The sequence below is a fragment of the Vidua chalybeata genome, chromosome 3 (genome assembly GCF_026979565.1).
Source record: "Vidua chalybeata isolate OUT-0048 chromosome 3, bVidCha1 merged haplotype, whole genome shotgun sequence".
In the NCBI taxonomy this organism is placed as follows: domain Eukaryota; kingdom Metazoa; phylum Chordata; class Aves; order Passeriformes; family Viduidae; genus Vidua; species Vidua chalybeata.
In genome coordinates, this window is record NC_071532.1 from 77,007,257 (window position 1) to 77,032,120 (window position 24,864).

At 42.5% G+C, this 24,864-nt stretch overlaps 1 protein-coding gene across 2 annotated transcripts in view; it reads left to right on the forward strand.

Moving 5' to 3' along the window:
* Positions 1-24,864, forward strand: part of BACH2 (BTB domain and CNC homolog 2) — a 180,548-nt gene that overhangs the window by 129,670 nt on the left and 26,014 nt on the right. Inside the window, exon 5 of one of the 2 annotated variants that reach the window (XM_053939311.1) lies at positions 7,592-7,846. In XM_053939311.1, the coding sequence (XP_053795286.1) occupies positions 7,604-7,846 (243 nt within the window). In that variant the 5' untranslated portion in view covers positions 7,592-7,603. Of the gene's footprint in view, positions 1-7,526; positions 7,847-24,864 lie in introns of those variants that run through there. The other variant, XM_053939310.1, reaches the window with a different exon arrangement.

Sequence of the window (24,864 nt, forward strand, 5' to 3'; positions counted from 1 at the left end):
AAAAAAAGATTCAGTGTAGACATGAAGCTGCGGTACACTTTTGCTTATGTGTGCATTCTACCAATAGCAAAACCATTGTGAATAAAAATGCTACAGATTAAAGTAATATTCAGCAATTCTGTTTAAAGGTCTGCAGGATCAGAGGTACATCCCTGTATCTGTCAGTTTAGCTAAGGAAGGAATATCCAGTATTCTCATCTCCATTTGGAATCCATGTGAAGCTTGCTGTACAGAAATGGGGCTCATGGCCCAGCCCTGCAGCCAGCTCAGGCACTGATGCTTTGGCTCACTGCCCGTGGTGTAACCCATGGGGGACCAGTCTGTGGCCCTTGAACCACTTGCAGCTGCTCAGCAGTTCCAAGGGTTCTCCCTGGGCTGTGGACGCTCACTGTGTTGGAGCCACGCACCTCCTCAGCAACAGGAATTCTTGCCTTTAGGAGACGTTAGCAAATGTCTGCAGGGCCCTGCTGTGTGCCCAACCAGACCTGCCTGTCTAGAAGGCTTGTGGTTCAATTCTCCCTGAGTTTCTCTTAGCTGTCCCCCTTCCCACTCATAGTCCAATGAATGTCCTTCTTCAAGGCACTATGGTCAGGAGCCCCAGCCATCACTCTCAGGAGCAACACGTCTGCAGCTGCTGGCCAGGAATGCTCTGCAGTGTCTTTTCCAGTTGTCCATGTACATTCTTCTTTACAGCAGAAGCTACTTGATCAATGTGAAAAGTTCATCTTTTAAGACAATCTTGCTAATGGCCCTGGCACCCACAGTATGTTTGGTGGGAGGAAGTCCATGTAGCCTGGCGGCCTGCAAGTCTATTTTCAATTATCTGGGGTGCTCAGAGAAGAAGACATTAATATTGCTAAGGATGACATAGCAAATTACTACTGCTCCCTAACCTTTTTAAATTGCTAACACTGTTGTAATCTGTAATTACAGAAATCAGTGTGAGAATTGTGGCACAGTATAATTATCTTTCCTGATACTTTATTGCTTGTATGAATTATTAATCAAAATCAGTCTTGTATAGTATTTGCGGCAACTATGAAGAATAATCTATAATTAAATTTTGTTGTTTCTATTTTTGTGCTGGTGTTTTATAATGTTGTAATTGATAATTAATTGGTTAAAAATTCACACAATTCTTGGGAGTTTCATATGACTATGACTGCTCAGTATTCAGCATTTATTAATTGAATAATGGGCTCACTGAAGAGACCTTTGTATATAGTCTGCTGTCATTACAATGAGCTCCCAAAAATGGTGAATTAATCATTAGGCCTTTCAATAGTTTCTTTTTAAAGGAAAGCAGTGACAATATAATCATATCCTTTGTTGTTATAGCTATAATTGAGAGATCGTAATAACCAATTATAAGCATGGTCATTTTAGGAGCTCTGAAGTGTCAGTTATTGATAACTTTCTTTAAAAACAAAGTGTTGATTACACAGAACAAGTCTTTTCATAGAAAAAAATATTAGGAGATGGGGAAGGAAGCCTGGAAAATTATTTTCCTCCCACTTGCCACTTAAAACCAGTGCATGTTTATCCCTAAAAACTGTCAAGTCTGATGTGCTTCTGCTGCCAATTGTCAGAAGTACAAGCTGCTCTCAACTTTTTTTCGTTATTTTATCATCATTCTCCCCATTTTTTTTTTCTGAGTACCTTTTGCTAAATTGTTAGGAGGGAAAAAAAAAACAATAGAAAATGTCAGAACAAAAGAGCATTTTTTCATGTTCTCTGCCTGAATCTGGTTGAACAGGAATACTGTGAGAAGTTTACGTGCAAATCTGTAATGCAGACTCCAGCAACTGCTGACCAGAGAGCCTTAGATGTGTTCCAGCTGGCCACTTGAAACTGTTCCTAAGATTCTTTCTTCTGCTGTTAGTGGAGCTGATTGAGAGAACGTAAACTGGAACTAAAAATACTCTCAGTTCAGTATTGATCCTCTCTTAACACAATAAGGAGAAAGTTGGGAGTCACCTTGCATAGCAGGACATAAAATGTGATCTCCAGCATATGCTTCCAGGAAAAACCTGTGGTTTATTTTACACCAGGTCAGGTACTGCAATTCCTAAATGAGGAATCACAGTGTTATCTGTTGGCTTCTGTATTAAAATGTAGCATTACAGGCATAATGAGGAGATACTGATAAATCTTTTTAGACCTTTGCAGTGAAGTTGTTGGGAGTCCTCTGCACACTGTTGTGGATGTGATGTCCTGTTTACATCACCCAGGGTACAAGGAGGGGGATGAGATGGTGCCTTTAGGTCCCTCTTTTCCCCCATCCTTGCTGGTGGTTCGCCATGGACAGACTACAAAGGTGCTTCTGCTGCAGTTTATACACCTTTTATGAGTTGAATTTAGCATCATCTGACTTCTCATGTCCTAAACCCGCTGCTCTGCTGGAGCCATTGGGAGTGGGAGTCCCTGGTGTCAGTGACACCCACCATATATAATCTTTGGACAGATGTTTTCTACTGCCTGTTTTCAAAAACTTGATCCCACACAACTTCAGTTTCTGGTTGAGAAAAGGGAGCACCAGGCAGAATGTCTGTTGCTGTCTCCCACAGCTGGGGTCATAGGATGCAGAGGTCTAGGAAGCAGTAGATATGGGGTTTTGCAGTGATTAGTAGGTCAAGAAGGATGGATAATACAAGCACATTTGTTGTTGGACAGTGGAATATTGTCTGTGGAATATTGGACAGTGGAATATACATGCTGCAGCATGTAAATATTCATCCCACGTAAATTTGTACTCTCAGTAATGTGGCTCTAGATATTTTTATTAGGAGTAACTAATCCTTTTACATATGGAGTGAATTCTTTGCCCAGTAATGTTCAGCAGTGGTCAGTTGTACATATGGCTTATTGCAGTGACTGTGAAATCTCTCAAGGAAAAACTAAACAACCATCCTGCTATGAAGATGAGGTACTATTTTGGTTCATTTTAATGGTCGGTATCACAGCCTCTCCAGGCAACTTGTTCCTCAGTTTTTCTTTATGTTCAGTCTAAACCTCTGTTGTTTCAAATTGTTCCCAGTGTCTGGCTCAACTGTGGCACTGACCTTGCAGAGGGAGTGTCAGGCTGCTGTGAGGACCCTGTATGTACATCCAGGCAGTTTGCCATCCTAGAATTAAGTGTGCCCAACCTTGCTGTAGCTCCAGAGAGCAGAGAAGCTTGGGCACACTGAACAGCATGACCACAGCCAAATGTAAACCAGTTTCTGAAGAAATTTCACTGCTAACATGCTGAAAATTGTCCCTGCATTCCTCCTCTGTTGAATACAGTTTATCCTAAGTGATTTCCAGTCTGATGCAACTTCTCAGCTTGTGGCAACTGAGTTTATCTAACAGCCATTTCTAAAGGTTTTGTCAAAGAATTTCTGAAAGTCAACACTAATTATACACGCCAGTGTTCCTCACTGCTAATTTGACACACTTCAGAAATTCGAATAGAACCCATCAGAGATATGACTTCCCCTTGCAGAAGCCATGCTGCTTTGTCACAATGATAATTTGCCTGGTTAAGTGCTCTGTAGCTCTGCCATGATAGAGATTTACCTTTTCCCATAATTAGCCCAGTTCTGATGCAGGACTTTCTGGTGTGTCTTGATAAGATTTTCTCTCCCCTCATGTTTCCCTTTAAAAACAGACACCACATTGCCTGTGCTCCAGGCTTGGGAGGCAGGAGCTGGTTTTTTGTGATAGGTGATGTATTTTTGGTAGTAGCTCAGTCAACGTGTTTATGAGTTCCTGAAGAGTTTTGGATGAGTGCCAGCCAGTACAGACAATGTGGTGCAAGCCAGAGTGATTTGGATGTTTCACAAGCAACATTTTTGGTCTCCTGAGGTTTTGTATGCTTCTTCCATGCTGCCCATGCAGAAGGGTTTGGTGGGATCTTCCACCCATCACCATGGAAGAAACATGTAAGCAAATTTTCATATCATTTCACTGCAGTTGCTGGCCTTTACCAGGAACTTTTTTGGCTTGGTTTCAATGGTGCTTTCCTTGCCCACGATAGTTTGTGCCAGTTTCTGGAAACTTTTGTTTCATAGAGGCTTTTTCTGGCAGCATGGTGACCTATATGCAAACAAATGCACAGCATGTTCTTTTTGAGCCAGAGAAAGGCTTGCTAAGACATTCCCTTTTCTGTTTGAAGAAATACGAAGTGTGTAGCAATGATTTCCATGAATAAGGTTCTGCAAACTCAGCATAATACTGAATTCAGCAAAAAATGATGCAGTTTGAATTAACACTATGTAAAAGGCTTGCAGCCCAGCTTGCCTCAGAGATAATACCAGATCCCTGGGTCTTTTTATTCCAAGGAAAGGCGGAAAAAAGAGTTGAATTCTTCTAATTTTGTGCTACTACATGCCAAAGTCCTATAGTGACCTTTTCTCTTTGCCCTCTAAACCCTTTCCCTGTGAAAATGAACAATATACTTCCCAGTGAAGGGTTTCACCATCTTGTACCTTTCCTGCAGGATAAAGCCCTCTCGGAGAGGAAACACCTCGTGCCTGGAGGTCATGTGGTCGATGGCAGATGCTGGAAAAGGAAAGACTGTAAATCACTGGTGTTGAAGCATTACAAGCTGATAAATAGGTGGTCCTGAGCCATAGCCCAGCCCCAGTTTCCCTGTGCGCAATGCAGGGCTCAGGGTGCTTCCTAGAGCAGTCAGGGGCACGGTCAGGAGGAAGTCTGCGGAAGGCTGAGATCACAGCTGCCAGACAGGGCATCCATGTGGACTCTCAGTGGCTGTGGGAAGGTGAATGGCATGGATCCACCTTCAGGAAGCCCCTGGAGTCCCAACAGTAGCCTTGGGAAAGTATGATGATATAAGGGTGGAGGTCCTTCCTGGGAGCACAGGTGCAGTTTACAGCCCCAGCACCTCAGGACTGCACCGCTCAGGTTTCCTAGCAGAGAAGACAGACTTGCTCACCAGTGGGGAAATACACCGTGGTATTTTCAGCACTTCACAGCACATGCAGCAATTTTTTTTAAAAAATACACTTGATGAGAGCTGTAGTTAAAAAGTGAGAAATTACTAATTAGTAACTAAGTAATTCAGGGTTTGATTCACGCAAATTGCACTATTACTGTAAGAGAGGATTGCAATTTCAGGCTAGCTGGGGTTTGGTGGGTTTTTTCTAAGGTACTGAAAATATAATTGATGTTCTGTTCATTATCTCCCAAGTGTCGGGTTTCTTGTCCTTTTTTCATCATCTGAGATATTACATCCATAAGACATGTCTAGAAAATAAAGGGAGAAAAAAAACTTACTGCTTTCCCCTTTGCATTGTCATTTTCAACTCTCAGGTTTTCCCAGTAGATTGTTCTTGTAAACCCTTTCATTTCATAGCACGAAAGAGTGACCACTTAGAACATCATTGTAGTGTTATCGTTAGCATCAGAGTTTAGTTATACAGAAAGCTGTGAGTGAGATGAGCTAAGTGTCATTTTCTCTTTTACCTTGGTGGAGTGCTAATAACATGATTGCTGTCTATTCTTCTCATTAGTCTCAATTTATACGGAGAAAATTCCTTTTTTTTTTTTTATTTCTGGTTAAGAAATCCAGCTGGTATAACTCACCCCCCCAAAAAGTGTCTCCCTCCCCTGTCTGTACGCAGATCAATTAGCAGCTGTGTATCTTCTCTCTACATGTTAAATTGTTGAAGGGCTAATCTGTGCTGGTTGGTTGTGGTTTTTTTCTGTTCATGTAAGCATTTTGGCTGAGTGCTCAAAAGTGTAGCATGAGTCAGCATAAAGATTGAAAATACCAGTAAAAGAGAATCTGTAAGAATTCCACTAAGACGTCCAGTAATATTACAGTTTTGCACTGTTGGCAAAAATACATATTCTGTACAGAGTCATCATAGCCACTAGCTTAAAAATACTCATATAAAGGTGGGAAGATGAAGTTACCATTGAGAAGTTTAGTCAACATAAGTAACAAGTGTGTCCTCTTAAGTCCATTCTTGTCTTGATGATTAGTGTCTTTCAAGTGGCACTGTAGGAAAATGGTAACCTAGTTTGAACTCACAGCAAGAGAAATAGTTTGAAGTCATGTTGTGTCTAGTGATGTGCTTCTATATTGCACTAGCAAAGGAGAATGCTGCAACAATCCACATTAAAAAGTAGCAGAGGAGGAATTTTGCTTTTACTTGATACGGTAGTCAGGTATTTATAGTGCCAGCAGTACTGTACCAAAATACCATCCCTTAGCCCTTGATGCCTCTGAATTTTACCTCTCAGAAGGCAGTTGTTGTTCTCAATAAGGAAGAATAATTCCTGTAAAATGCTTCAGGTTTGTGGATTTGCACAACTTTCCCTTCAGCAGCAGATAGAGTAATACATACAAATAATCCCTTTTCCCATATAAGCCTGAAAACAAGCAAGTTTGGTTTGGGATACATAGTCTGTTCAGTCACAGGCTTTTACACCTTCCTACTCGGAGAAGTTGAAATGGGAAAATAATGCGAAAAGGATTCAGTCTAATGCTGGGGAAGATGTTTTAGGTAAATTAATGACTTCAGTGTGTTCAAGTGCAAAGGGGGTTCAATGCAGTGTGGGGTACTGGGGAGATCTGCTTCCCTCCACCATCGCCACTGCAAATCCAGTCACCATGTTCAGAGGTTTTGCCAGTTCTACACATGTCAGAAACTGCAGAGCATCAGACAGAGAATTTCCCTGACTCAAACAGTAGCAATGGATGTGTAATGGGGGTCTGACATCATTCCAACCTCTGCTCTTCAGTCAGAAGGGGGAGACCTGCAGGCAGGAGTAGCCTCAGCACCCATGGGCTGCATGGGGCTGGACATCCATTCAGGTGAAGGGATTTTTTGGGTCTGCAGGTCTGGAATTCAGGAAGATCTACTCTTCTGTAAATGGCATTAAGCCACTGATGAAGGCATGTTGCTTTAGCCATACATGGAAACAGATTTATTCTGGAGCTGCTAAATATCTTTCTCTCCCTCTTAAGGCTTAAAATTCTGATTGAGAAATTAAGTTGCTGTAGTTAGTAGCTTGCCTTCGTCAGGTACAGTTCCACCTTGCCTTTTACTTGAGCCAAGGTCTTCAATGTGACTGTGTAGTGCCTGTCCACTGGAGAGTAGACTTGGGGGTTTGAGGGGTTTTTCCCTTTGATCTGAAAATATCAGAAGCAAGTGCAAAGCCCTTTTGTTCACCATTAGAAAACACAACAGTCACTCTAGCTTTTTTTTTTCTAAAATCTTCTAAAATTTCCAGTGTCCCCATGTTATTGCCATTACTAAATTGGAAATTGGAGATGCATAGTAGGTGGTTGAAGAAAAGTGCTTTTCAGTCTGTCTAAACCCTATTTTTAGTTTTGAGGGGGGAAGTTGGTGGGGCAAGAGGGTAATCCAAGCATGACAGGGTGAAATCCAGTGGCATCAAACCAGTATCAGTCATGGTATCTTTCCCTGGGAACTTTCTTGGATTTAAGCATTAACGGGCCGCTTGGCTGTGGTCTTGATGTATCGGGATATTGGGCTGAATCTCACCATATCATATTCACCCAGGGACGATGCTGCTCTCACCGCCTTGTTTGTGCTTTCTTCTCCCTTGTCCCCTGCAGGGTGTGAACGGCATGTCTGTGGATGAGAAGACTGACTCCCCCATGTATGTGTATGAGTCAACGGTGCACTGTACCAATATTCTCCTCTGCTTAAATGACCAGCGGAAGCAGGACATTCTCTGTGACGTGACGCTGATCGTGGAGGGGAAGGAGTTCCGCGCCCACCGGGCTGTGCTGGCTGCCTGCAGCGAGTACTTCTTGCAGGCCTTGGTTGGGCAGACGGAAAATGACCTGGTGGTCAGCCTGCCGGAAGAGGTACAGCGTGTCACCGTGCCCCCACCGTAACAACGCGCCCCTTCCTCCCGCCTGGGGAGGAAAACCTCTGTGCTCTGCTGGGTGGCCAAAGGGAGGGTGGCAGAGGTGTCAGTGGCTGCCCCAGCACGGCTCAGCATGTGCTTTTTGTGTTTGGGTGGGTTGCAAATCACTGAAGGATGGACATGTTCACACCATGCCGGCCTTATGACGGAGGCAAAGCTTTAAGATGCTTCAGCTCGCCTTTGTCACTGCTGCTGAAGGAATTGTACCAAACATTTCATTACTGTAGCCTCATTCAGGGCAGTATTAGAACCCTGATATTCCTCTGCTCTTCTAGACAGGAAATTTGAAAGGAGTGATGTGACAGCTACATGGCAGGTTATTGCTGAAAAATCATTTGAGCTGTCATGTTGTTGGGAGTTCCATTGCTGTCCACCCCTCTCTGGCAGCTCATATCTTTATTCCACTTTTTTCCTCTTTTCTGCTTCTCATTCAGACTGGCTTCCTCACAGCTCCCCTCATAAAGAGTTTGGGATTTAACTGTGTTTTCCACCAAGAAACCGTGAACTCAGTCTGTCAGAAAGCAGAGGTTTTGTCATGCAGCGTAGCTCCCACATCAGGAAGCCCAGGGACGTAGAAAACACATACCTCACTGGAAAGTTTATTTTATCACAGAATCTCACTGGCTGGCTTCCACCCCCACTGTAATTTCCTCACAGCCGTAGAGCCATGACAGCACACCTACCATAGGGCATGCTGGTGGCTTTGCTGCCCACAGAGGGGAGGTGCATGCCTGATGGCCAGGGCTGCCATGACCTGCTGCCTTGGCACTGCCTGCCGGTGTCTCCAGCTGGGAAGGGAGGCATGAGGAGGGTGACAATGTACCCAGGGCACAGCACAGCAGTCGCTCAGTGGGAAGGTACTCTGGCATACTGAAGGTTTTTCACCATCATTTGCTTAACACCCTTGCGGAGGCATGGTGTGGTTTTAAATGATGACAGGTCCCAAAGTGTCGCACATCATTTTTTCCCCCTCTGGTTTAGTTCTCCAGAGACTTCAGCAGCGTTGTAATGTTGTCAGAGCACAAGTTGGAGAGCATTAGAAGTAGGTCACTGGCTGTGACTTCATGAGTCCTGACACTGAGTATTACTCATGAAGACACTTCAACCCAGACATTTTGCATAGGAGTTTAGAGGTATCGCAGAGGACGCTCTAGGATGCACACTTTGATTCTGCAGTGTCCACTAATAATTTCCAGTGGAAGAATTAAGTCTCAGTCAGTGTTGCATGGCATTCTTGCCACAAAGCAAGGGTAGGAGCAGAGAGGTGACAAAACATGCCCAAGGGCACAGAGGTGTGAAATTGCAGTGCTCTTCTACAAAGTCTTGGTGAAATCTCTGTGTATAATTCAGATCCCATTACATAAAGAAAAGTAATTGACATTCAAATAAGCAGGTAGAAGAGTGACTGAGGTGTTCAGAAGAATGAGCCTGGCCTAAAGGAGGAGAAGAAAGGATCATGGCAGGCTCATGCTGCTGGTGTGACAACTAAGATGTGCTGCAGCTCTAATTAGGCAGAGGAGCTGAAACAGCTGAGAGGAGGAATTTCTCTTTAATGCTAAAAGACACTGTTGGCTCAAGCATTGATTGGTTTCAACTGGCTTTCAGTAAAAGTAGATTGGAAATCAGAAGATTTCTAATTACAGCATCAGTGAGGTGCTGAACTGCAGGCCAGTGGAGGGGTCATGATGTGTTTGCACTTGGTCACCCAGTCCTATGTTAATATGACACTGAAGATTTAAAATACAAAGGTTTGTCTTTCTATGTGTTTTATATGATATGCTGTCTAAGAAAAAAATCCTCCAGTTCAACCATAAATCATTTCTATTTAAGTGAATCCTCTTCAAATAAATGAAGTATTAAAGTTTTGCATTTTAGAATGTATCTCAAAGAAAGATCAAAAAATTTTTGTGACTTAGGGTTACAGTGGCTGCTCTTACGGCTCCAGTGAAGCTCCTGGAGTTGCAGAAGTAGTGAATCTAGTTCTTAAGGTTTCTCCAAGAACTTTGAAATTGTCATGCCTTACCCAAGACCACTACTGCTACTTTGCTACATGCTTCTATTAGTAGCAGAGCACCAGGGCTTTGACTTTCTTATCCTGGAAAAGAACTCTCTTGGCCTATTAAAAGAGATAATGATAACATTACCAATATTTACTTGTACAGATATTTTTATTTTCCACATGCAAATTAATTGCTGCTAAACACATTGAATCTTAGTTCTCTTGGTGGCTACTTTACTAGAATAGCTGTGTGTGAGGTGGTCAGCTAAATAATTTCCTCACAAAAGCTAGTCACTTGGGATAGGGAGAGCTGCCTGATGCCCTCACTATTTCTCAGTTACTCCTTGGTTAAGATGCACATCTCTGCTTCTGGTGTTGCTCAGCTTCACAGCGCTGGGCGCTTTGGTAGGTGCCTGTGCAGAGATATGGGAAGTGCCTCCAACAGCGTCAGAGCTCCCTGCAAGAGGAACTGAAACACTCCTGGTTTTTAAAAGCTGATAAGGCAGAGGAAACACCATCTTAGTTATATTGCATTTAAAGAAGTCAGCAGGGTCATCTTTGGTTCACAAGCTAAGGACGCTTCCCAAGGCTGCTGTTTTCAGACTGTGGTCTGCAGAACTCTGGCAGCAGTGAATTATTTCTTAAGGTATCTGTGAAAACTGACTTGCTCTGTCATGTAGGGGGTTATTCCTCCAGTGGAAAAATTTCAAACAAAAGTTGAAAGTGAACATCCTGAGCGACTACTTTCTTTGTGCTTAGAGACAATTTATATTGGTGTATAATATTATAGAAAAACAGATACTGAAAAGAATTTTTAAATGTAGTCTTCACTGTTGAAATTTTTTCCAAATGTGACAATTGCTCATAAATTTACAGAGCTAGTTTTAAGTCAAGCACACAAACACTGTATTTTAAATCTGAGCATAGTTTGAAAACTGCTGAAGTACATTGTGGAGAAAGGGTATTGTTGTTGCTATTATTTCTCAAAGGTTTGATGTTGGAGCTGGATAAAGCTTTATATATAAAGCTTTTACATTCATGTTATGTTGGTGTGAGGAAGCTTAACATCAAAGAAAATAACTTACTTCTGATTATTCAAAGCAGTAAATCTGCCTCTGAAGTCTAAACTGCAGACTTTTTCTTTTGCTTCATAGCATGTTGGGGTCATTTTGTTAATCTGGCATCCAGACATTGTTAACTGTTGTCTAGCTAAACAGGGAACAGATGTTTTTCACATTATTTCTTGTTTATATCCAGTTACAAGCGAGAGCAGTCGTTACAATACACCAGTCATTTCAGTAGGGAGACATTGTGCACACACAGAATTGGGACTAGTTGGATTTAGAGGGTTTTAAACCACTGCAAAGCCTTGTGTTAGACATTTCAGGTTAGTTCAAGCATGTCTTAACAGGCCTCAGTTCAAACCTTTCCTTAGTCAACTTAAACAAAGTCAGTATGGAGCTAATTGAAGAGCTCTGATTGAAGAGTTTCCATAAACCCTTTTGTGCTGGCCTTGGTAATTTGATTTTGTACCACACCTTTTGTTAAGGCAACGTATTTCAGTGTGTAGACAAGCTGCCCAGAACAGCTGCATAATAGCAAGGGCTCAGATGTGGTCGTGGTGTGTGAACTATCAGCCCTCAGAGCAAGTTAGAGAAATGGAGTGTTTCAGCTGCCTACAGCTAATAAAAGAGGGTCCCATTAGCTCTTAACTTCTATGCTTTTTTCTTCATTTTCAGTTTTGCCAAACAACTGGAAGCTTGCCTCCTTTTACCCGGGGTGTTTTTCAGCAATTAATGCAGTTTTCCTCTAGCAGGTGCTGTTAAATGCAACCCAGAATTAGTACTTTCAAAGAAATGAGTTTGAAGCTGTAAAGTTCGTTATTCACTCCATACCCCTAACTGTTGTTTTGTTTTATTTAATCACAAAAACTGGTCTTCCTTCCTCTAACAAGGCACTTAATTAAGTTTTTAATTTATGATAAGAAGTTAAATGGCACTTATGAGGTTTTTTTGATGGTTTCCACTTCCCATCCAGATTACAAAAAAAGGTGTGATGGAGAGAGACACGGCTGTCAGCCAGGGGTATTGTAGGTCATGCCAATATTAGCTGGCAGCGGGCCGTTATCCAATTAACATTGCTTCATCACTGCAAGTAATAGCTCTCGAGTAGATGATTGAGTCATTCATGCTGTAGTGGTACTCAACTTTACTTGAGAAGGAGCCAGTGCTTCATCAAATGGGCTTTTTATTTGCTATTATTACCTGCCTAACTCTGCTAATGGAAGTGCACAGTGAGTCTGCATGGGCAAGGTGAAAGCTGGGCACTGGACAAGGGAGCATCATCTGTGCAAACATCTTATTCACTTTTGCAAGCTGCAGGTGCAGTTAAATGGTGAAAAGACAGAAACAGAAGCAGCAACAAGTAAAATTCCTCAGTGGCATTCGATTCCTACAGGTTAGAAATAGAGATTCTCAACGTTGCTTGCATTTTTTTTGATTTAGTGGCTTACATTTGAAAAAAATTGTCACCATCCGTGGGAGCACCAAATGCCTTCCTCTCAGATGAAGCTAAACAAAGGTTTTCTGAAACCAGCAGACCAAAGCTTTCTTTAGCACTGGTCTGATACCAGCCTTTGTGTTCTTTTAGAAACTTGTTTTCCCAGTAGGTTGGTTAGTTTTACCTGTAGCCCTCGAATTTCTTGAATCTGTTTCAGAGTGACCTTTTTTAGTGCAATGGACTGTCTGCTGGGAATGTTTTCTTCCAAAAGGATTAAACTGAGCTATCTGTGGTGTCCAAGTCTTCCAAGGGGCAAAAGGAAGCAGCATCTCTTTTAGAATGAGGTGGTTGGATTTATCTACAGATCTCTTTCCTTTGCTGTTAAGAGAATGATGTTCAAAGTAGATGTAAAGGCTGAATTCCTCCACATTCTCTCTCCTTCACTGCTGCAAAACCTGCCTTTTCCCCACAGGGTCTAGTCCTGTGAAATTTGTCATCTGCTCCTTCGGTTGGCGTGGGCTAACTCCCTCACACGGCTGGTTAAGCTTTGCTGGGAGAAAGGCAGGACAGGACCTCGGATTTGGGATTCAAGGCTGGCAAAAGCTGAGTATGTTGGAAGGCGAAGGCATGCAGCAGCACTCTGGGTGGGACTGAGCCAGGCATCTAACATTAGCATGGCTCGTAGCTGACAGGGAGGAGAAATACTGGCAGCTGCTAACCATCCATGCCAACCTGCCAGCCTGAGGGAAAAATGCTGGGAATTAGCCAACGAGAGATGATTGCGATGAGGAGAAAATCAAAGGCAGGATGCAGGAGGTCAACTATTATATGCCCTGCTGGCTAAAGGCACTTACTATTCCTTTTTATCTCTCTAGAAATAAACAGTGTTCTCTTACTTTGTCTTTTCCCTTTCTTTGTATTCTTTGTATGTATAAATATAATATCTTTGAAGAGTGTAGGGACTGAGCTGGGAGTACTCTGCACAGGAGCATAGAGTGAAAGAGGTGATAAATGTGGAAAAGAGGAGCAAGAGGGCAAGAAGTTTATTTCCCAGCTGGAGGGATGTTTAACACAGTAGGGAACAACAAAAGACCCTTTTTCATTGACACCCTGGAGATATATTAGGAGTAGCTAAGGTTAGCCCTTAGAGAATGTAAAGCAGTAATGTGGTTTTCTCTTTACATGACTGTATTGGCCATCAATGTTCCTCACAGATTGAAGCACTGGCCAAAATTATTTCTGCTTTGGCTCAGGAGGTGGCAAGAACCTGAAAGCCATTATTCCCTTCATCTGCAGAGCTTTTTGTAGTGGAAAAGGGTTATCTCCATCAGGCTTCAAACTCACTTATGCTTCAACCTTACCTCAGTAATGCCACTTTAATCAGTTCATATGGATAGAAGGTTGGGTCTTTGGTTTGTTAAATTCCTCCCTGCTAATGTGTTATTTTTCCTGCTGCCCCACAGTGCTGACACTGACCACACAGAGGGATGACTGGAGGCTGCAGTTCTGTACTGAGAGTAAAACGAAGCATTTGGGTACTCTTTGAAGTCTGACATGACAGGACTCTAATTCAGGAGAAACTATGAGACAGAATAGGATGTTGTTTTATGTGTGTTACTTATGTAGCACAGTACAAAGTGCAAATGATATACTTTGTTTCTAGCAGGTGAGCAATAAAACAGAAATGAGATCTTCAAGATGTGAAATGAAATTCCATCCATGTATCACTGCAAAAGCTTCCAACACTGCTTGATTTTTCATGCCTCAAGTGTGATGAAGAAACTAGCCACATACTTTTCATTCCGCATAGTGTAACTTCCATTATTTTCTGATGAGGGCTGTCTTGCTATTCATAACATTCTCTGATCTTTTTCAGGTGGAGAAAAGCAAAATACATCTATGTTGTGGTGAGAGCTAGGCTTCAAAAAGCAAAACAGAAGTCATGTATACATGTTAAGTAGAGAAAATCTTGCAATAGCTCCTTTCCCTCCCTTCAGCAGTAGCTGTACAATTTATTTATGTATTCGAGTAGGCATATAAAAGTGTGCTGTGGAAGGGGATTGGGAGATGAATGCACAGAACAAAATTCACCATTGCAATAACTGGACTCAATTTTTTTACTTCTGTTAGACTCCTGCCTGCCATTACTGTTCAGTTGGGCTGATTGACTGTGATTGCACTTGCTAGTGAAAAGGCAGTTTGCAGTGTGGAAACTTTCTTGGTCAAATGTAACAAACTTGATCTAAAATGTAAAAGATAGCTTGAATAGTGAGGCCTATGTTAAGGACATGAGAAGAAGCAATAAGAATGAGTAACAGGAGGTGGGTTGGTTTTGTTTGTTTGTTTGGGCTTTTTGTTTTTATTTGCTGGGTTCAAATATATATGAACGAAAATGAGATGGTTGAGCCATGACTGTGCCTCAGCTCTGAGCACTCTGGCCCTGCAGACTGAAAGATTTCTCCCTCTCCTCCCCCTCCACTTACAATTCTCCTACCTTTGCTTTATCTCTTATCTAAAAACCCCTTTCAATTTCTTTAAAGACTTCAAACCAGGTATATGCTCTTTTAGAGTCCAGAAATACAGGCTGGGAATTTGACTAAACAGAAAGGTAAGGTCCAGTGAAGACACCTGTCAGCTTCACAACATCAGACAACACAACCTGTAAGGTACTTTCCGATTACAGTACCAAGATTTGTTCCCAAGACCCCCAAAAAATAAGATTTTAATCTTCATACAGCACTTTCTGACAAGGATTCCCTGGTGAATATTGTCAGACTGCCTGTTTTCCTCAGCTACTAATGAAATTGAGCATGTTATGGGGTGGAATATCTATGTATTCAAATTATGCGTTGCAGCAGTCAACAAACATTAAGCCTAGGAAGTATGGTTCAATTTGGAAGTGAAGTATGGGGTTTAGGTGAGCATGAGGCAATTGAATTGTACAAGGATTTGGGAATGAGATGCTTTTTGTGAGTTTTGCAGGGTAGGATTTTTTAAGAGGAAGAAGTAGACACAAACATTCCGTTAAATTTGATGCAAACTCTAAAGAGCAAAATGGCTGGTTTATTCCAGGATTTTTGTGCTGTAATGAATTTTCATCTGTCCTATTTTGACAAGAGACAGACAGCAAACACCTCTGAGTCCCAGTGCAGTCTAACACTACTAAAAGCTTTGTCCTTGGGTACTTTATTTACTTTTATAAAATAAATAAATTGGACCAGCTGTAGCTGGTCAAACTACAGATATAGCCCAGGCTTGGTTTGTTTAAAAAAGTGAGTTTTAATTTCTCTGAAAGCCCTTGAGAAGAGGCTTGTGTGGTTGTTTAAAGACTTAAATGAAAAGAAAGTATCAGGCATCACTCTAGGAAGCGTGTTGTAAATTACTGGAGAAAGGTATCAAGAGAGCCACTGCCATTTATTTTGAAGGCAGATTAAAATTAACTGAAAAATTTGGCATGAGTTTTTAGCAACAAACTCTTCAATGATATATGTGTGACTGCACATTGTTTCATACATGTAAAGGCAAATGGCCTTTGAGAGCAACAAGATTTAGACACCCCTTTAAGAAATTTGGTGCTCAGTACTGGTGTAGTTCAGTGGAATTCAACATCCTAAAAGAAGATAGGTCAGATTTGCTAATCAACCTTTCTGTCCCTCTCTTTGCTTAATCTGACCTTCTAAGAGTTGATGGAATCAAAATGTGCATTTAACTGTGTCTGTTTCCCTGCACATAAAAGTAGGTTTTTTTTTTTTTTTTTTTTTTTTTTATTTAGAAGCCTTTAAAAGACATTGTGGAGAAAGCTGACTTGCAATTGAAATTGTACCCTGTTCCTTGCTGGGGGTCCACAGTTAAAATAGCCATAGCTGAACTGAGAATGGCAGAAAGCTGCAATGCTAAAACTTTCAGTAAAACCAAGATATAAACAAGGTGTCACCAAACAGCTGGAATTGAGAGGTATCGGCTCTGAAGTTAAGTAATGGTAATATAAAACCTTCAGCACTAGATTTCTGAGGTCTCTTGTGACCAGATAAAACACTGTCATCACCTCTCTGCACATGCTGGAGTGGAAGTTGATGCATCAGATGGGAATTACAGCACAGGTCTGTGCATCAGGTCAGTGATGATTAAATCACCTTGTGTGAACCACTCAGCAATGTTTACCTCTCTCTAAATGCTCTGGTTCACATTACCTCACATGGAGGTGAACAGACTAACCCACAGCTGGCACAGCTGCTGATCCCAGAGCAGCCCACATACCTGACCTAGAGCTTCCAGCTTATCAGTCCTCAGCCAGTTTCAGCCTCATTTTCTTCCCTCTGTATAAGGCACTGGAACTTGTTGGACTAGCTGCAGCATTTCCCAGGATGATCAGGGTAGGATGGAGCTGCTCACCTTACCTGGGTGACTGGTCCTGAGTGACAGATGAAGTCTTCTCTGTGTCCTCTGCCTGCTCTTCTTGCATCACTCCTGTGGTCCTGTGCACTGCCATTGACAACAACTGCTGAAACTGCCACATCCAAGAGGAAAGTAGGATTGGAGGCATGGGGCAGATCAGAATGAGCCTGTGAATAGCTACAGGCTTCCTGTCCCTCACCAGGAGACTGGGGCACTTTGAGGATGCTTAATTAGGAAATTTTGTTTAAGTGACAGCAGTTGCAGACCACCCCATATATCCCAAACAACAGACGAGCAGGTTCCTAGCAAGACTTAATCTCTTCCAAAGAGAGATGATCATTCTTGGCAAATGGGAGCTGTAGGTTTTCAGGACATCAAAAACAGGCCATCTTTCTTTTAGTGTTGAAGGAACCATATTTAGCTGAGTATATATTGCACCTGGTCTGCATCATTCCCTGCAGCAGCTGCTCATCATTTCAGAGCAACACTTCAGAAAAATGGAAGAGTACAGACTTACTGTAAGGATAGCAGAGAGATTTGGCAAGTGTGAGCCAGGATGGATTCATGGGTGCTGTTGTGTTCTCAGTGCTTCCTTCTGTTCCTGCAGTGTCAGATGTACTTCCCAAAGACAGGGCTGAGGTGGGTTTATGGGGATAGTAAAAGAGAAAGGAGAGCATCTAAATAAATGAATTGGCCCAGAAAGAGACCTGAACAGGGCTAATAGTTCAAAGACGTGTGGGCATCCAGTGTATTGTACTTGAAACACATGGTAATGCTCTGCTTGGAATTTCCTTTCTTTGAGTTGTGATAGGACCAAATTCCCACATCTCTGCATATACCTCCTACTTTATGTTCCCAGAATGGATGGGAATGCAGTCTGTGTTTATGTTTCAAGGTTTAGAAAGTAGATCAAAAGAAAAAAAGAATTGTCTATTCAGACTTTACCAGTATAGTTCTTAGTTTCTGGAAAAAATACTTTTGATCAAGTGGTCCTGGATTTTTGAGACTGTCATCTATGATGCTGAGACTACATTTCTGACTGTGTAAAGAAAACTTTTGCTTCTGAGAAATGTCTTGGGTTTTCGCTTACCTTTGAAATTCAGACCTGTGGTTATCTGTTTCAAGGGCCTGCAGCTAATAAGAAACAAGTCTTAAACAACTCTGAAAGCAAAATATCTTTCCATCTCTGACCACACAGCAGTAGTACAACATGTCTTGCCACCTCCCTCCTCAGATACACAGGCAGCCTCCAGAGAAAATTTGCCTGTCAGAGGATTCCTGGTCAAGTAAAAACAGAGTAAGTTTCAGTTGTTTCCTGTTTCCTTCAAAGGACAATGTTGGAGCCAGTAAATTTTCAAGACAGGAAAAAGCTGTGGAGAGACAAAACCTGACAACTTCCCTTCTGATCTCCATAGAGAACTAGTGCTTATTTCTGTTTATGGAAGGGGAAGCTGGACTTGAGGTGGATAGGTCTGCAGCCATTTAATCTGCCTGTTGAATTCAACTATTTTTTAACCTTATTTTTGTCTGACTGCACATTTTCTTGTTGTACCGTGGATGGCTTTCTGCATATGGCACTTTTGTTTGGACATAAAAACAAATCAAGAAGTTTCTGTCTATTCCTTGAACTTGCTAGTTTTCAGGAGACTGAACACATCAAACCACATTTTAATGGGTATGTTTTAAATGTTGGAATTGATTTGTCAAATGCAAGGCACAAAAAATAGAGAGTTGCCTGTCTTTTGTAAGACCCAGCTCTCCTTGTCATTTTTGCCCAGTTTATATAAGCAGTAGCCATTGATGTCACATAATATCTATACCATTGTCCAAGGAAGGGAAGAATGAAGAGATGTCCCTGAGATATATAAGCACTGGGGCATTCTACAAAGAAACTTGTTCACATTTACAAAGTCATCACTGCATTCAAAAAGCAGAAAGCATTGCTTTCAGTAGTGGCAGAAGCCTTTAAATCACTAACTTCCTTTACTTTTTTCCCTGTCTTCGGTGTGTCTTGCAGTTGGAGGACTGAGAAGAACACCCAGTAAGGGCTACCTCAGGCTTGGTTTAGTTTTACTTCCTTTTCAAAGATGAGCCTAATCCTTCCCTTACAGGTTTTATTTCACGATTTTGCATGAACTCTCCAAATGGAAAACTCAGTTGAGAGGGCATACACAAGTAAATTTTTAGAGACAAGCATTTGATTATGTTTCTGGCCTTTGTCTTCAGCTGGTGGTACACAGCCATGGTGATGCTAGCAGGAGCTGCACTGGACCTCTGCAAGCAGCTCTGTAGGGCAGACAGGCATTGAACACATAAACTGCTCTGCAGAGGGTTTCAGGTCAATCCCAGCCTTGGAGAACCAGACTGTTAGTATCATCTGCTCTTGCACTCTCATCTTAGTTCTCAGATGTGGTTTTAATCTGAATTATTTGACCAAGTTACATTTTGGTTTTATAACTGCTTTTTTGCAGAGGAATTGCTTAGCTAAAAGGCTGTGAGAATTTATGGTCGTTTCTTGTCACTTGTGCTTTCAGCCTCTTGGTTGAGTGATAAGGTGGTAGTAAAGACCTCTCTATTCTCTTTCAGGAATGGACATTTTACTCATATCTAGGCTTTTCTTTTCCCAAAGTGCTCTGATTTGGGTAAAGGACAAGAAAAGACTTAAATGAAAAGAAAATGTGTTCATATGTGTTCTCAAGAGACTCCAAAGGTGTCTTTTCTATCGTAAAAATCAGAAGAAATCGAAGTGGTTATAACTATTTGACAATTTGTTCCAATACTACTGTTTTCTTAAAGCCAAGGTTTTCATGAGGCTCTTCTGTAATTAGTTGTCTGTGCTATCAATTTTTTTTTACATTTAAGGGAGAAAGTAATTCCATTTGCAGATTGCAACTCTTGTCCATCTGTCAGATGGGTGTGTATTTACAAGATGAATGCCTGTTTCTGATTTCTCCCCTAAGAACAAAGGTTACTCTGTCATTGTCCTCAGAAAGCTTTTGGACTAGCTTTCTTTGGTGTGTGCATGCCCTTTTTTTGGTACAGTGCTGAGTACCCTGTTGGGACTCTAGTAGTGACCAAAGGGACAGAAAGAGTTTTGGGGATAAACCCTGTTCACATGGCTAAAACTCTGTAAAACCACCACATTGATCTGCTGGAGAGTGATGGGGAGCTGGGGTCTGTATTTTGTGCTCCCCATGCCCATCCCTGCTGAGGTGAGCCAGCTGCTGCCCTGCCACCTCTGAATATGGGGTTCTCCAGCACCAAATGTGGGAAGGACTTGGGAAAGCAGCAGCCCCTGGGCAGGCTGGCATTTCCACACCCTTTTTATGCACATAATATTGGCGTGTAAATGCTGCTCAATCCTATCAGCTACATATCATTCTATTCTGGGGAAGGTGAGAGCAGAGCTGGAAATGACTCAGCTCCAAAAGGTATCAGCTTCACTTCTTTTCCCCCCAGAGTTTTTCTTTGCTTTAGGTTTGTGCAGTAGCTGCTGTACAGGGGGGAAACATTGCTTTTTTAGAAAACAACAATGAGAAATGCCATGGCTGCCTGTTAAGTGAAAACATTTGCCTTTGGAGTTTATATGGCTGATGAGTTCTCTGCACTTCAGCAGGGCTCTGTTTTGCCAGGGGCTTTAAAAGGTCCTTGAGAAGCCTCTACAGCAAATGAGGGAACCTTGGCAAGACCCTGCATTACACCATGCCCTGCCCAGCATTCCTGTAGTTCTTACCATTTCCTGCCCCTTACAACATGGCTGTGACTTTGGACAGCAAGCACATTCTGTGTTTTAAATGTCTTATCTGTGGGGGTGTTACAGTGTGCAGTGCATTTGCACAGGGACAGGGGGATTTTTGGTTTGTGTGATTATGTGCTATTTTGTGACTGTTCTGTTTCCTCTCACATCCTCCTTCCCTGTCTCTTGTACCTGAATCATTAAAGTAAATCTAACACAGCAGTACATTCAGACAGAGGCAGCACTTGGCTGTGCCAGTTCCCCAGTGGCTTTAAACTGCTGGCTGCAATACTGCAAACACATTCAGACCCTGGCTTGGCCAGCAGTTCCCCCCAGCTATCTGCATGTTTGCTCTCCAGGCTTTATTTTACCTACACTATTGGAGACTCTCGAGTCACAGCCTATGTCTCATTGTTATGCATGGGTGGGAAATATTCCTGTACTTATTTGCATTCATTAGCTGTTGGGAGCTCCTCTGTTGAGGTCTCTAGCCTTGTTTTTACAGTGCTTTTGGCACTGTTTCTGCACTTGGTGTGCGAATTTTTATGATCTGTTGCATGTTATTCATGCAATTTCCTGCCCTGTAATGGTATCAGTTTTCCAGACACAGAGGAATACAAACGAAAACCCAGGAGCCTGCATTAGCATAAAATGTCCCAGTTCTGTCAGTTTGATTAATTTGTCTCTTTGTCTCCACTCTATATGATAAGTGCTATTAATGGTTGCAACACTTCATATGTCAAAGTCTTTCTTCCTAATGACTTGAAAATGTGGTTTATTTCCCCCTTTTTTGTATTATTTTTCTCATTTAGCATTCCACTCAAGTATAGATTTATGCCATGCTCTTTCATTATCTTACTGGTTGCAGCACTGGAGTGATTACATATGGTGTAGGGTATGAGCAAAGATGCGATCCCAGGGGCAGCAGCTGCTGATGCAAGCTGAAAATAGATCCAGCGTATGCTCAGCACTTTTCCCAGAGGTCTTTTATTTATTAGGAACAGTCTTGGTACAGGACAGCTCGGACCCTCATTTAGCAAGATGACTTTTTGCCTTTCAAGAACAGTGCGGTGACTTTGCTCTATTTACTGACTGCTGTGTAATTTTTTTTTTTTCACCGTCTCCTGTGGAAGCAGAGACTTTACCTAACATAAATTGTAGTATAATCCTGATTTATAATGAAGTCAAGAAATGACAGGCTCCATTTGAAGTAATGGAACTTGACAGATCTAAGGTTTAAATTAAATAATCCTATTTGTAAGACAGCATTTGTACATGGTACACTGATTTAAAATGAACTTCAGTTCTTCTTCAACGAATACTTTACCATTCTCTGTGTTTTACCTTCCATAGAGGCTTTTTGGGGGACAAAGTTCATTTGAAGAGAACATTTTTTTGTTTGAAAACATGTATGGAACAATACAGTTTTTTCTTTTCCAAAGTTCTTGCAAATTGTTTCACAGAAGACAACTTTAATTACAGAAGAAAAATTAATGTAGGTCACTTATTCAGGCCAAGCCACAGCTAACCTGCTTCAGTGGCCAGAAGAGGCCAATTGCTGAGAATGAAGAGAGGGAGGATGCTGGAGAGAAAATAGAGAGGAGGCTTGTGGCTCGACTCTTCCCCTCCCAGGAGCAGAGGTTCATGCTCACAGTGATTTCTGTGGAGGGAGAAGGTCACCTCCTCCTTGCTGTCCTTCCTTCCCTTACAGCTGGCAGAGGGGGGCACTCAAAGATGATGTTTCCTCCTGCCTCTGCACCCCACTTTTCTTCATCTGTCACTGTCGTACCAATGCAGGCAAGGAGGGCCCCAGGGTGCACAAATGCAAAGGTGGTCCTGCCGTGGCTGCTGGAAGCTGGCAGTAAGCACTGGAGTGGGGGTTGGTGGAACAAAAGGCTTGCAGAGGGAAAAAAGAGACCAGGGAGAGAGCATGAGATGCTACAGAAACTATCAAAAAAGGCAGTGGGATAAAAACACTAAAGGTACAGTGCATGATTTTTTTGGCTTAGATTGAGGGACGCTGTTTTAGAAAATACCCCCTTCTCTTTTCTCTCACTCACCATTGTGGTTTTGCCTTCCTTTCTAGCTGTATTTAGTTGCAGCTGCCCTCTCCAGCATCTTTCTAATTTTCCTTCATACCTGGCAGGGATGTGGCCCTTTCTCCAGGAGTCTGCTCTCACCCTGGACCGGACTCCCATGCTCAGGCAGAAAAGTCCCAGTGTGTGTGTTCAGCTCCGTAATGTGCCTGTTCTTCCTGTGTCACCCTGCCACCATCACCCTTCTTTCCTGGGAAGACTTGGAAGGTGTGGGAGGGCAGGGTGGGCACTGACCCACAGGGTCCCACTCAGGGGAGGGCAGCCTCTCCTGCCCTGGGGCTGTGAGAACCATCTGCCTGGGCTGGAGCTTCAGCACCGTGTCTGCCCTGCAGTGGTTTCAGGACCAGGCAGCTTCTTCCTCCTCTTTGTGGTGAACTCCAGCAGACAGTGAAGATGAGATGACTGCCAAGGAGGGTGTTGCTGGGGCTGGAGCCCAGCCTGGGGACATGGCATCAGAAGCTCCTGCTCCCATGTCCTGCTCTCTATGCGATTAAGAACTTTTTTCCCCAGTGCTTGCAGGGAATTAATAATTTCTATTAATTAGAAACCAAGCCAAATCTCCCCAGTGCACTCAAGAAAGAACAGGACTCAAGAGTGTCACTAAGAAATGGGAGGAAAAACAAGCTCACAAAGCCAAAGTGGTGCAGGCCAGTGGAAAAGGTGAAGGCAAGGAGTACCCATGCAGCAAACACGGCATTGACATCGTGTGGGCCCTTGCTCCTCATCGAGGGAAAAAGCCAGCAAGGCTCAAGAGTAAAAATCCATCAAGAGGTTTTAGAGTTGCTGCTGGTAGCTTGCACACTGCCCGTCTCCCTCCTCCAACAGACATGCATGGCTACAGGCATGGCTTTCTGTTCACTTAGAATTAATGGGATTATATACAGCACGAGAGGAGGCAGGGTACACTGAATTCTGCAAATACAGAGCTTCAGCCTGTGCTGCTTGATCTTTAGAAAAATATAAGTAAAACAAAGTATCAAGAACCAATTCCAGAGTGCTTCAGTATGCACATAAACTGTTTTTCATTGCTCACAGCACACATAAATACGCACTGGTGACTGAGGCAGCAGAGTAACACTTAGCTGTTCGTTATTTTATCAGGCAGTGATAATTGTAGTTAATATTTTCTTAGTAGTGTCTCTGAGAGTTTATTTATGCTGTTAATAATCTGAGCAGCTGTAATGATGCTGGCTGCCAGAGCTGTAGCCTTTTAGAATCACTCCAGTGTGGCAATGATATGATGGTAATAGAAATCCACGGAAAAAACAATCTTTTCAGAGCAGATGGGGCTAATTCAATCCCTTTCACACACGTTCACATTATCTAGTTTCTTTCTCACACTAGCATGCGTGGGTGCATGTGAGCATATGTAGTGACACACACACACACACACACACACACAAATACCTGTAAAGTCCCACCTTCTACCCTCTGAGGAAGTCAAGCTGGAAATGCCATCATTTTTCTATGTGAAGTCTTTCTGGGGCTTCTAGGATACATGGCATTTTCTACTCCTTAATTTCTGGGTAGATCTTAAAAATATCATGTATGAAGCAGAAAGGGGAAAGTCATTTCCTTGGGGACAGCCCAGAGCTGGGCACAAGGTCATGGCTGCACTGGGATGCTGGTGCCCAACCTTCCCATCTTTCCCTGCCTTTGATCTCTTTACTATGGGTCACTCCTGCTAAGCCTGCACTCCTTTAGGGGCTAAAAGAGCCATTTACCTTTTACTCATAGCAGACATGATATCTCAGCAAGAAGGCAAATGCCTACAGTTTTTTTCTGGTGGGATTTACAGAGCCTAGATAACCTTTTGGGCCACCGAGAGAAGAGTTAAGTGCTCCTTGTGGAGGATGGGAGGGAACCAACTTTGCTAGATCAGCAGTGGCTGGTTCTCCTTGCAAACCTGCATTGCTGAGCTGAGCAGCATTGCAGGTCATTGATGAAATGTTCCAAGCAGTGGAACAAAAGCCACTGTAATCCTCAGATCTGTTGTAGCCATGCAAGAACAAAAACAAGGTGATGGCAGAAGAATTGCACATCCAAATACCAGAAATTAAATGGCAAGGCAGGGGAGGAGAAGGAAAACTGGAACAAATGCAGTATTTGGCAGGTTTTCTTTTAAAAATAGGAAGCTGGGTCAGTTTTACAGGGTTTCAGCCTACCAGTTAATAGCTGTAATTGCTTGGTTACCTCATGAAGTGCAGTAGTAAAGCCTTTTACATTCATTT